Source organism: Penicillium samsonianum (genome assembly GCF_028829775.1).
Source record: "Penicillium samsonianum strain IBT 33392 chromosome Unknown utg000001l_segment0_segment0, whole genome shotgun sequence".
NCBI lineage: Eukaryota > Fungi > Ascomycota > Eurotiomycetes > Eurotiales > Aspergillaceae > Penicillium > Penicillium samsonianum.
Window position 1 is genome coordinate 1683384 of NW_026643259.1, and position 12525 is coordinate 1695908.

General features: G+C 48.0%; 7 protein-coding genes across 7 annotated transcripts; 2 read left to right on the forward strand and 5 right to left on the reverse strand.

The window, feature by feature from the left end:
• Positions 1-458: 458 nt before the first annotated feature.
• N7471_000659 (alkene reductase) lies at positions 459-2180 on the reverse strand. The gene is made up of 3 exons (XM_057273380.1): positions 1697-2180; positions 928-1563; positions 459-878 (listed from the first exon to the last, which is right to left on the reverse strand). Exons 1-3 carry the CDS (start codon positions 1952-1954, stop codon positions 546-548), a joined length of 1227 nt encoding a protein of 408 aa, XP_057141559.1. The 5' UTR covers positions 1955-2180; the 3' UTR covers positions 459-545.
• Positions 2181-2609: 429 nt separating this feature from the next.
• N7471_000660 (uncharacterized protein) lies at positions 2610-3887 on the forward strand (the record flags this gene model as incomplete). The annotated part of the gene is made up of 5 exons (XM_057273381.1): positions 2610-2751; positions 2808-2827; positions 2883-2919; positions 2971-3508; positions 3569-3887. The coding sequence occupies 5 exons, from the start codon at positions 2610-2612 to the stop codon at positions 3885-3887; spliced, it is 1056 nt and encodes a 351-aa protein (XP_057141560.1).
• Positions 3888-4278: 391 nt separating this feature from the next.
• N7471_000661 (uncharacterized protein) lies at positions 4279-4662 on the forward strand (the record flags this gene model as incomplete). Its single annotated transcript, XM_057273382.1, has 1 exon — positions 4279-4662. The coding sequence occupies one exon, from the start codon at positions 4279-4281 to the stop codon at positions 4660-4662; it is 384 nt and encodes a 127-aa protein (XP_057141561.1).
• Positions 4663-5426: 764 nt separating this feature from the next.
• Positions 5427-7598, reverse strand: N7471_000662 (transcription factor domain-containing protein; the record flags this gene model as incomplete). Its single annotated transcript, XM_057273383.1, has 5 exons — positions 5427-5843; positions 5896-6241; positions 6298-6877; positions 6929-7512; positions 7567-7598. The coding sequence occupies 5 exons, from the start codon at positions 7596-7598 to the stop codon at positions 5427-5429; spliced, it is 1959 nt and encodes a 652-aa protein (XP_057141562.1).
• Positions 7599-7971: 373 nt separating this feature from the next.
• Positions 7972-9057, reverse strand: N7471_000663 (threonine aldolase family protein; the record flags this gene model as incomplete). Its single annotated transcript, XM_057273384.1, has 1 exon — positions 7972-9057. One exon carries the CDS (start codon positions 9055-9057, stop codon positions 7972-7974), a length of 1086 nt encoding a protein of 361 aa, XP_057141563.1.
• A 1455-nt stretch (positions 9058-10512) lies between these two features.
• On the reverse strand, positions 10513-10896 carry N7471_000664 (uncharacterized protein; the record flags this gene model as incomplete). The annotated part of the gene is made up of 1 exon (XM_057273385.1): positions 10513-10896. The coding sequence occupies one exon, from the start codon at positions 10894-10896 to the stop codon at positions 10513-10515; it is 384 nt and encodes a 127-aa protein (XP_057141564.1).
• A 32-nt stretch (positions 10897-10928) lies between these two features.
• N7471_000665 (uncharacterized protein) lies at positions 10929-12513 on the reverse strand (the record flags this gene model as incomplete). Its single annotated transcript, XM_057273386.1, has 3 exons — positions 10929-12140; positions 12204-12368; positions 12424-12513. 3 exons carry the CDS (start codon positions 12511-12513, stop codon positions 10929-10931), a joined length of 1467 nt encoding a protein of 488 aa, XP_057141565.1.
• Between the last annotated feature and the right edge of the window lie 12 nt (positions 12514-12525).

The following is a 12525-nucleotide window of genomic DNA, read 5'->3' on the forward strand; positions in this document are numbered from 1 at the left end:
CTTTCCGCGGTCCCCGGGGGGGGCATCTGGCCAAATTCAGTGACCAGGCCTGGAGCTCGTTATGTAATAATTTGGGTTGACCTCGGCAGCAATCTTGAAATACATATGACAGCGACTGAGACTCTGCTGACACCAATTTAGAGATATCTTTGCTTTTGTTATCTACTCCTCATCGGGTTCTTGTAACCCCCTCGGTGGGGTGGACCGGGGCTTCGGACGATCTCAATCTCCGATACGAGTGATGCCAGAGAATAGTCTGATGGAAATTGTTCCCCGAGGTCTAATATTGCCGATATTGCCGGGTCCTACCTACACTGTAAGGCTGTCATGGATATCCCATGGTTGTTTTCGGAAATTCCCGATGCCTTTGAACCATGGATCACTTGCAAGTCGGCCTTGGTCTGGACTCCGACCGTTCCAAGGTGACAATCGAAATTTCCAAGGATTTTTTTATGCTTAAAAAAGATCCAAGTTTGACATCCATGGATGCATCTAATATATCTACCTATGTAATATCTAATGCTATATACACTCTATGGAATCACCTAATTCTGGTCCACGGTAGGGTAATCGGTATAATGGAAGGACTTGTCCTCAAATGGTCCATAGAACCGAGTTCGGTCATATGGAGCCATGGGGAGCTTTTCCTTCAGTCTGTGCACGAGATCCGGGTTGCTAGTAAAGTACCGACCATACAACAGAGCATCATATTTACCAGATTCCACTACTCCCCAGGAGTTTTGATCGTCCCATCCACCAGCAGAGAAGAACGGGGTGGAACCAAAGATCTGGCGGAAACGATCAAGGGTCACATCCAGCAGACCCCAGCTCTCAAGGAACTTATCCTTCTCTTCGGCGCCGAAGATTTGTTCATAACGCTGGGTAGGTTAGCAGTGTGCTATTAGATAGAGACAAACGTAAACCTACCGGCTCAATAAAGCTGACATAGGACAGCGACGGGAGAGTCTTCTTCAGACCCTCACACAGGTGAGTCCAAGTCTCAACACGCTGTTCTCCGCGCGCTTGATTGAACATACCAAACGGCGACAATCTAATAGCCAGATTCTGCTCACCAATGGTCTTGGCCACCTGCCCCATCAATTCAAACACAAACTGGCAGCGCTTCTCTGGCGTACCGCCGTAAGCATCCTCACGCTTGTTGATATTGGAGCTCAAAAACTGCTCCGGAAGATAACCATTTCCGCTGTGGATCTCGACGCCATCGAACCCAATATTCATAGCAGTCTTAGCGGCAATGCAATAATCGTCGATAGTCTGCTTGATGTGTCCCACTGTCATTTCGATGGGCGGGTGATTGGCGTAGGGCACGGGCTGGGTGGAGCCAACGGGCGGATGCGAGTAACATTCCGTCGCAGAATCCCACACAGAGGCCGAGGGGCAGACCGCGGGCGATCCGGTCATCTGAGGGATCGTAGCACGGCCAGCGTGCCACAGCTGACAGAAGATAATGCCTCCCTTTGCATGAACGGCGTTCACGACTCGTTTCCAGCCCGCGGCTTGTTCGGAGTTGAAAAGGCCGGGTACTCCGGGCATGCCATTGCTCTGTCGAAACGAAGTTAAAAAAAAATGAAATTAAAGTTTGAATAATTGTCATTAAGCGTGCAGTTCCGAAATCACACAATACTTTTATCCCAAAGAGGACCGTGTGCCACCAAATTGGGTTCAAAATGCTTACCTCGAGTGATGGTGGAATCCCTTCCGAGATCATCAAGCCTCCTTTGGTAGCACGCTGGGAATAATACTCCACAACCACATCTCCAGGTATCCAAATACGATTGGGGTGGTCCGGGGTGCTGGTGGGATTCAATGGCTCTCCACGGTTGCGGGTCAGAGGCGCATGGACGACACGATGTTCGAGGGTAATATTGCCATTTGAGATAGCCAGGGGTTTGAAGAGATCGGAGTCTTTGCCGTTCAAGTAGTGGATCGTCATGTTTCTTCTTTTTCTTCTTTTTTTGGTTCTATGTCGTTTTACTATGGAATGAATTATTGAAGACCGAGGGAATTATAGAAAAGAAAAGGAAAACACACGCACAAAACTCCTTTCTCGGTCAAATGCCGATCACTAAATAAAGATAAATTAAAAGGCATTATTGTTGCTGTCAAAGCTGTCGTAGTGCCTCGGCTAGTCAATATAGGGTTCAACTAAGGCCCATTTGTCTGTTTTGTAAAACAACGGTGTTGGTGGCGAACCGGTGCAAATTTTGGATCGGACTAATACGAGACACTAGAATCGATACTATTTGCCCGACTGATTGGCACCCACGACGCGGGTGCATACTGGTGGATATAAACGGAGTCTAGCGTTGTCTAGCGTTATTCATGGAAACCACCAATAACCATTCATAAACCGATAAAATCCCGGTGGTGGAGTCTATTGTAGCCCCTTGAGCAATCATCGCCGTCATGGATCCGGCGCCACTATTACCTCGTACAAAGTACATACATAGTGGTTCGATAGCTTTCAAGTCCCCGCTAAAGATCGTCTGCTGGTCTATCCTCATTTTCACGATGGGAGGTTCTTTATCTTGTCAATTCCCCGGTCCTTTGCAATATTGTAAAGGGGGGACTTGAACTTCAAGCCCATCATGACTGTCGAGAACCCAACAGATGTCTTGCATACTATCAATCTCGTCACACAATGTCTCTGTATTCCAATCGTGACTATTTTCGTCATATTGCGATTCTATACCCGGTTACGATTCAAGCAAGGTCTAGGAGTTGAAGATCGTGAGTTTGTCCCTTGCATACATACATTTTTCCAGAATTTTGCTAACCTTCCTTAGTTGCCTGTACGATTGCCTGGGTACGTTGAGCAAAATAACATTGGTGCTTTATTAGCCAAAACTGACTTTACGCAGCTTCTGTTTATGGGATATTGTGCAATATCCATCGTCAGTAAGTGCTATACTTCCCACATCTTACCAACTATATACTTACCTGTACTAGTCGGTGAACATGGCGGAGGATACCCCTTTAACGAGCTCGACGCTAAAGAGCAAATCGCATTCAAAAAGTTCTGCTACATTGCCACCATTCTCTACTGTCCGATGGCGCTCTTCGTCAAAATCGCCCTCCTAGCAATTCTCACCCGCATCTTCGCTCCCTTCCGCGGCAAAGTCTGGTTCATCTATATCTTCCTTGGCTGCTTATGCTTCTACTACACCGTCGCTCTGATCGTCAAGATTCGCATATGTGCCCCCATCCCCAGATACTGGCTCGGCGACCAGGTGGAAGGAAGCTGCCTGGACCAGACCGCTGCCCTCATCGCCGACTCCGTGATTAGTGTCGTCAGTGACCTCATCATCCTTATTCTCCCATTACCATTGACATGGTCTTTGCAAATGTCGCGCAATAAAAAGCTTCGCGTGATTGGCCTGCTTAGCGCTGGTGGACTGGCCACCGGGTTCAGTCTTTACCGATTGGTCATGGTGTTACAAGGTTCAAGCGATGCGGGCCTTATGTTCATCCGTGTCATCTTATCCGGGTATGTCATGAACCCCTTCCCCTCTTGATCTTTTTTCTTTCTTTTTCTAACGTCTAGTAGTAATGCCGAGGGAGGTGTTGGATTGATCTGCGCCTGTCTACCTGTCCTGAACGTCATGTTGGCCCATTACAAGAAGAACTACTCGTCGCAGAAGTACTACCAGAACGGTGGCTCTTCGCATCCGTTGAGTGATAGGAAATCGGCCCCGGCTTCCAATGTTGCTACTGAATGGGACAAGGTGACCAACTTTGGTGACCAGAGCCATCTGATTTCATTTGCCGGTCCACCGGAGGCTGGCGAGTCTGGCGGCGAGTCTATCTACAACCAGGACGGCATCAGGAAGACGGTGGCTGTATCACAGACCGTGGAAACATCCTAACGGGAGGTGTTCTCGCCAAATTCCTAATATCATATACCCACTCATTAATTAATGAATTTCTTTTCTGTCTCTCTTTCTTCTTTTCCTTCTTTACATGCATATACTGTCGTACGTGTATGTGCAACACCACTTACAAATTCCGTGTATATATCCAGGTAATTTGATCGTCTCTGTCCTATCGACCTTGAACTAACCTTGGAAGACAGACAAGATCTGGTCTTTGTTGGCGTGTATGCTCTTTATTTTCCCAAACAATCAAAAATAAAACAATGACCTTCCCGACCTCCCTTCTCTTCTTTGTTCGAGGACGTCTGCACCGATCAAGCATATCAATATAAATACTCGAACTCCCCCATCTACTCAAATCTATCACCCGGTACTCACCAAATCCATGCCTTTGGTATTCTTATCCTGGCAAGACAAGCTCTTGCACGAATGCCGCATCTTCATAGCCAACTTAGATGCCCAGGCCAAGATTCTGCGGTGCGATCCAGGTGGTCGAGGAAAGGAGCGCAACACGGATGTCTCTCGGGCAGTAGTAAAGCTGTCTATTCAAACAGATCGGATCATAACCATTGCACTCCGTATGGTTGCTGGGGCTCCGGATAGCGAGATCATTCGTCGCAATACTGCCTTTTGGTGCCATGAGGCTGTTGGTCATTACAGGTTTGAGAATGTGTTTTTGAGCATGAAGCACGACTTAGTCCATATAACATTGGCTCTTGACAAGGACCCGTGTCAGTGCGAATGTAATGAGATTGCTAGGCAGTCTTGAGAGAATCGCAAGGAAAGTTTCGTTCAACCTGAATGTTTAGATATTTATCTATGAAATCATTTGTCACTGAGTGGGTTTCTATCCTATAATTGTAAATATGTAGTAAACAATGAAGGGATTTATTAAGGGCCGAAGTTAGACAGCCTTTCGATGCAGTCAACTTCAGCCTCAGATATTGTTTCTCCCCGACCACGATTATTCACTGGTATGTTCTTGGTTGTAAAATGGAAACATTGTAGAACGAACATGTGAATAAAGATCGCAAAAAATTAAAACGCAAAAAAGAAATCTCTCCCTCGGGGAATCGAACCCCGGTCTCCCGCGCTTATCGGTATTAATGACAAGCGGAAATCATCACCACTAGACCAAGGAAGATGCGATGGTCGAGTTACTGCTCGGCCACTTGGCTGGTTGATGTGAGGACTTGGCCATCTTGGCCTCATGAGCTATCTCTGTCAAAGTATACACACGCACAACCCCGTCTATGTACAATATCCAAATAACAACTTCGTATAGCTATCGCGCCCATTTTTTGAAATTCAATTGGAATTCGTTCAAATACTTAGTGGATACGATATCCTTACATTGCTATTCCCTCAGGGGGGTTGGATATACCAAAAGCCAACAAATGGTAGCGATGTATGTCCATGGTTGAGCATAATAAAATCCCTCTCGACGACATCATATTGAAATGGGTATATATTTTTTGGGAGTTCGTAGAGAAATGCTCTGGCAACATATCCGCCCCCCAAAAAAGACCATCATCATCTAAGAGATGGATTTGGGTCAAACAACCCCGAGTTATACCACAACCCATCCAATCCCGCATCAAATCCAAGGGACCACGATCCATCAATAAATGGCCATTGAAACATATCAGTTTCAAAGTCATGATGACCACCAAGCGCAGCATTCTCCCTGGTAAGAAAGTTGGTCTCACCACCAAGAGCAGGCGACGACGAAGTTCCCCCACGGGCATGCGAGCTGTGGGTATCTCCGGATTCAGAGGTTCGTGCCCTAGTCGCATACGCGTCTCTACTCGGACGAGACCGGATGTCACCATATTCATCCAGGGTACCTGCGAGGGCGAATCTCCTGGGGCTGTGCATTCCAGACTCAGAGTGTGCTTGGTTACTCTTGACTATCTCGTAGAATCGATTTGCTTCTTGGACCGTTCGCCACTGATTACTGTTAGTTGGGATGTTTGGTTAGAGATGTCTTGGATATACTCACCCAGCTGCGACCAACGGGCCAGAGTTTACTTAATCGCTCGAGGTAGTCAAGATTTCGGCTTTTTTCTTCTTCGGCCCGTTTGAGACCGCCTGGATATCGCTGTGGGGCAATTGTCCCGTACATGTTGATATGAGCAGCGACGAAGACGCTGAAGCCGGAATATGGTGACATGACGGGTGCACCTGAGGCATCTAGTGCATTGAGGATACCCCCAATCTGCTGAGCAGCTTCAAATAGCTGTTTTATTGTATCGGGTTCGCCTTGCGCGTCATCATTTGTGTCGTGGAAAACGTCGGAATGGGGCTTCAGGTTGGATAAGAAGCGGTCCCGGTGGAGAAAAAGGATGCTGAAGGAGATGTAGTTAATATCGCCGTTTGTAATGCGTTAAATAAAAATAAATACCTCATGCAATGAACCAGATTGATGTACGCAAACAACTCCCCGTACCCGAGTGCTACGTGCGACTGAACGCTAGTAGCTGGGTACCGAACTGTTACATCCTGAAGAAACCTCCATTCATCCAGTTCCTCCTTGAGGACCTGCCAAGTCAAGAGGAGCGGGGATATAGCCGAGTCGTTCGAAGACAAAGAAGCCAGTGCTCGTCGATGTTCGTTCGCAAATCTTAGGATTCGTACGAATATGTCAAATCCCCGAGTGACGATTGTGAGGCCATGCTCAATCGTAAGATCCTTCGCTAGCAAACATTCTTTATTCATATCAGCAGGCATCAACCTGCTGGCTGGCGTATGATTGAATGTGAAGTCCCGATCACTGATAGGGAGAGGAACTGAGATCTGGGAGAATGATAGTGCAAAGTGCTGACGTGCTCCCGAGCTCAGCTCGCAGTCTTGCGCAAAGCAGCACCAGTACGTTCGGACCAGCTGTTCGTATTGTGTTTGGGATGCATGGAACTCTTGAGGATTGTGTTCCATGCTATCATCTGCCATCTTCAGAAGGGATTGAATCATGTATGTCGCCATGCCTGATACCTGTCAGCTAGTGCTCTACGATCAGTTGGGGATTCGACGCATACCACTATACATCCAAGCTTGATATGGTCGCCCAGTGCCCCACTCATAAAATGAGATCATCACGAGCGACTGGGCAAGATAAAGAGAGGGGGCCTCAAGCACGCGCTGGGCAAGGTTTTTGCGTGCGTAGTCGGCATAGATTTCTTCTTCTTCGAGTTCATCGCTGTTCATAAACCGCACGCACAAGGAAAGGACCGAGGCCACAAAGACGGAGTCCACCGAGTGGACGTTGGATGATATGTCGGATATTAAAGAGGGGTAATGAAGAAAATTAGTAATTGGGAACTTTTTTCTGTAGGTTTCCACTGCGCTGATGACGGTTGCCGGTGACAGCGCTGCTATGGGATCCTTGGATAGGTCTTGAGCCACAGGGACATTCTCAGGGGTGTTTCTTTCTGCATCTCCAATCACTGGCGATAGGGCGGATGATGCCTTTCTTTTTCTTGGGGTCCTGGATGAGACAGTATTCCTCCGTGTCCTCTGTTTCGAGGCGCGGGGATCTGTCAAACTACATTCTTGGTTCTTGGTCTTCAGGCAACGTTGACAGGGCGGTTGCCCTTCATGCACACATTTGACCTTTGCTTGCCTGCATAACAGATCAGATAAGATTATACGCTTAAGAGTTCCGATGGAAGCTTACCGACAAGCATCACATGATATTGACAGCCTCATCGAGTGTACATACGGGGAAGAGTGGAGTGGGCCGTGGTGAAAAGAAGAAGTGGCTGTCAAGTATCGTGGGGCATATTAGGACAAATTCAAGCCATCGGATCAATGTAGGAGCGCAATTGCATCAATCCAGCCATTTACGTTGATTAATTGAAGAGTTGGACACACGTCTGAGGAAGCAAGAGTTACGCGGATATCTTAGTGTCCGAATATGGTTAGCGCGATCAGCTGACTTGGATCTATGAAGAATTTTGATATGAATTTTTGAAGAATGTTGATTTCTTCTTATAATTATATTAATATTGGGTCCCTTTATGGTGATAACGAAACGTATAACAGATCCCCGTAGGCAACGTTCAATGGACGGCGAATAACTTCAAATATTGTTCGCCCCTGTCCACTGTTGCACCCACGCATTGAATTTATCAATTTCCAACTCATCCGTGGCCCAAGACGTGACAAGCCGAATCACAGAGTTTCCATCATCAAGCTGCTCCCAAACATAGAATCGGAACCTGTCCTGCAGGCTCCGAATCAATTGTTGAGGAAGGATCACAAACACCTGATTTGTCTCTGTCTCCGCAGCCAACCTATAACCCAGCTTCTCGAAGCTGGTCGAGATCTTCTGGGCCATCTCATTGGCATGCGTGGCCAGTGTGAAAAACAAGTCTGATCGGAAGAGCTCCATGAACTGAACTCCAAGAATACGGCCCTTGGCCAGCAAAGCGCCATGTTGTTTGAGGTGAAAAACGAAACCATCGGCCAAGTCCTTCTTGACAACGATTGCTTCTCCCATTAGAGCACCGGCTTTGGTGCCACCAATCCAGAAGATATTGGTCATGTCGAAGATCTCCCGTAGGGTGAGGTCATTCTTCCTTGAGCAAATGGCTGTGCCGATTCGCGCTCCGTCCATGAAAAGGAGGAGATTTGATTGTTTGCAAATAGCGGAGAGGCTGCTCAGCTCGCGTTTTGTGTAGACAGTGCCAGTCTCCGATGCATTAGAGATATAAAGTAGCCGGGGTTTGGCCATATGAGGGTAAAATTGATTTTGCTGGAGCGCCTTTTGGAGATTGGTGGGCGTCATCTTGCCGTCAACTGCAGGCACGAGGATAAGTTTGTGGCCGGTTGCCTCGATCGCACCTGCCTCTTTGCAGGCGATGTGACCCGAGTCCAGAGTAACAACAGCTTCATAAGGCCTTAGGCAGCTGGCGATTGAAATGAGGTTTGCGGAGGTTCCGCTGGGAACGAAGAAGATATCCGCCTCGTCCTCGGTGCAACCGATCTTGTTTCGGATCAATTGCCGGGCACAAATGCTGTATTCATCATTTCCATAGGTGACCTGCTGCGTGGAGTTTGTTCGCAAAAGAGCTTCAAGGATTTGTGGGTGAGCTCCTTCGCTGTAATCATCCATAAGGCTGTATGGAGGGCATGCCTCATCTTGGCATAAGCTTGTTGAGGGCATGGTCGGTATTAATTTGTGAATTTGGTTGAACACAACAAATATATGAGTTCCAAGGTTGAGCTTTAAAGAAACAAGTGACGAAAATGAAAAGAATTATTTGGACCAGTCCTACATGATAGATAATGGAAAAGAGTCTTCGGGAATAATTTTCTCGGGAATAAATGTGGCAACATTCCCGAGATTTGTCAGTATCGGGAATCCCATGCGGGCATTTCCAGTTATTATCAAGTAAATTTGTGGGCCGGAACATGGGGTAGTACCGCTTTACCACGGCCTCTCCAATTGGTATAAATAGGTCCCGATCGAGGTATGTCAGAGGTATGTGGAGTGACATCCTTTAAATTAAGGCAACACAGGATCTAGATCAGTGTCTCCGATCGACACCCGGGCCGCGAGCTCCGGACGGACACTCTGGCATCGTTGGCGATCAAAGAGACACACAATGGTCACTTGGGATGCCCCTCACGGAATACCCCTCACGAGGGGTATTGTCATGAGGGGTATTCAATACTTTGAGTCTGTATCACCCTGAGAACAGCTTCGGTGACCGATATTAGAGCTGCCTGCACCAAAGGATTGCATCAAGTCTGAGTACACCGCTATCGCGGTCAGATGTAGTCTTTCCCAACGCCTACCGCGTGCAGGGTTGCATGGTTGATGCCTTCAAGGCCCAGACCTTAACTCATCATGAACAGTGGGGTCCACTCCCGGGTGTGGGTTCTCGAATATTAAAGAAACATCCATGGAGCAACAGGTTCTATATGCTGACAAAAGGGGGAAATAGCCTTAGTTGGGCTTTGATGCTTGCATGAATGTCACTGTCGGCCATAGCGAAGCGAAAGGGATAATGAGAAAGATTCGAAAATTATAAGCAAGAAGATGTTAGGATTGAATTAGTAGGCAAGGGAAGAAGGATTGATTAATAGAAGACACTAGCGTGTGATAGTCCGTATAAAGACTTGGCGAATCAGATCAGCACTCATGCTCGGAGGTCGCCGGCGGTTGGTTATGATTGGGGTATTACTATTGATGAGCCGAGCAACTTCCACTTGTAGCAAGGATCGGTGGTATACATAGGTACATGGCTGCCGCTGAGAAGCCGACCTCATGCCGATTTTATAAGTGCGGATAAAACGCCACCTGCAAGTGAAGCGAGGGCATGAGCCTAATGGGCTGCACCTCGTCATACGCGTTGTGATTTCTTTCGGTTCCTTTGCCACTGATCATACTCCAAAGCCTTTCCACATATCGGAACTGAATCACAGTTGAGGTCTAGTGTAAACAAATCGCGGTATATTGCGAAAGCCGAAGATATGGCCGGGTAGTCGATGAAACCGGTAACCGGTACTATATACACATTGGACTAGCGTCCACCAAAGACCCGAAAAATAATGTACAAAACTCCCACAAATAATGCAAACAGCGTTCTATGCTTTTGACCATGGCCAAAGAACCTTAATCCTCATGCGGCGATGCGAGATGCGCCCGCTCTTCTGAAACCCCATCTTCCGTACAAAGACGCTGGTAGACGCGGACACGCCAACCACGGATAACCATATAGCAAGCCATAACGCCGACAAATAGACAAAGAAGCAAAACAAAAGAGAAGATACCGCTAATGTTGCGGATAGCATCGTATGTATGCTTGAGGATTTGGGTGGTCTTCTGTGTTTGAGCATCGATTGCATCCGATGACGTGCGGTCAGACTCGTCAACCATCTTGTCCCCTGCTGCGCTATCGCTTGCTTGGTACATGATTGATGGATCAACCGGAATGGGCGGGCTTGACTTCCCTCTGTATCCGACAGACTTCCAGTCGGGGGACTTGCTTCGGTGCATTTCGGACCTGCCTAGGACGGTGCCATTGACATCTACTGCCTCGGCAGATACCCAGTCCAGATATCCGCGGGCAATGTACATGGTTTCGAAATCGGATCGGGGGTCTTGCCGATAAAGACAGGGTTGTGGAATTCGGAGGCTTGCGCGTAGAAGTTCCACCATGCAACATCCGTCGCGCCGTTCCAGCTGACCCAGAACGTGGTCACCATATTGGTTTCATCGGTGCCGTAGACAGACGCGACCATGTCTGGTGGTGCGGCGGGGCGACCGGTGAATTCGAATTTGTACCCGCGGTAGGATGAATAGCGCGAGGAGGTGAAGTTGGCGGTCATCAATACTTCTCCATCGGCACCATGTTCAGAAATATAGCCCTCTTTGCTCCAGCAGGTGAACACATTGTCATTCGGAAGTAGCTGGGTATTGCCGCGGAGTCTCGAGAGCTGGTGATCGGGCCGGTTGTAGCGCTGGATGGCTTTGGCGGTCATGGGCCTCGCGCCGGTATCCAGCTCGACAAATAGGGATGATGACATATTTTCCTCGTTGAATTCCTCGTCCGAGGCGTTGTTCAAGAACGAGATAATATGGTGTGTCCCATTCGACTCAATGAATTTTGCGTCGTGCTGCTTCGAAAAGGTGAAATCTTGCTCGAAATCGCTATACATCCCACCCAATCGCCACATGATGTTTCCATCTATGCAGGAGATGAGGTAGATGGTGTTCGTAAACCGTGATGAGATCAAGAAGTCCCCAATTTCATTCTTGTCAACTGAGTTGATATGCACATAATCCCAGCCAGGGTGTGCCTCTACTGGAGAATATGCGTTGTAATGGACAGTCTCGGGCAAAGGAATGCGACCAAAAGAGTCCCACCACTGGATAACCTCGGCGGTGTTCAGATCGATCTCAGCATACCCGCCGGTCTCAAGCCAAGTAGTCTCTTTCGGACGACCGAATTCCTCTAGGGTAATCTCATGAGAAAGGTAGACCGTGACCAGCGCAGTCTTACCGTCGTCCTGGATTTTGAACTCGTGGATGTCAAAAACGCCGAGGTCCTCCGGCAAAGGAAGCTTTCGTTGGACTTGATAATTATTGGTCAAGATCAGCCCATACCCGGAGTCTACATTCGAATCCCACGAGTTTTGCAAGACCATCGAAAGGTGTGGGTCAGGGCCGAGGCTGTTGACGACTTTGAAATCGAAGACGTTCCGGTTCTCGAACTGCTGCGAGCCAGTCCAGATGAGGCGCTATTGTACCGAAATATGGTCAGCTGTCGGAGTCTGTATCGCGGGGAATCGGTGTGAACGCACTCCTTCACCATCGTAGATATGGGGACCGATCTGATATTGCTCGTACAAAGTCGACGGTGGATCGGGGCCAATGTGTAGGTAAGGAGCGACGAACCAGTAACCGGGGCTAATGCGCTCGCGGTTCTTGTATTGGACATTGAATTTCACTGCCCGAATATCGGGGAGCTGGAGAACACAGTGTTAGCGGGATTAAACAATTTGTGGGATATGGGACACGGACTGTAACGAATGACATGAGATCATCGCTGGAATATTGCGCCAGCGCGGTCTGGCACAGCCATAACAGCAATGAAACGCGCAAAAAAAGCATTCTTCAAGGAGC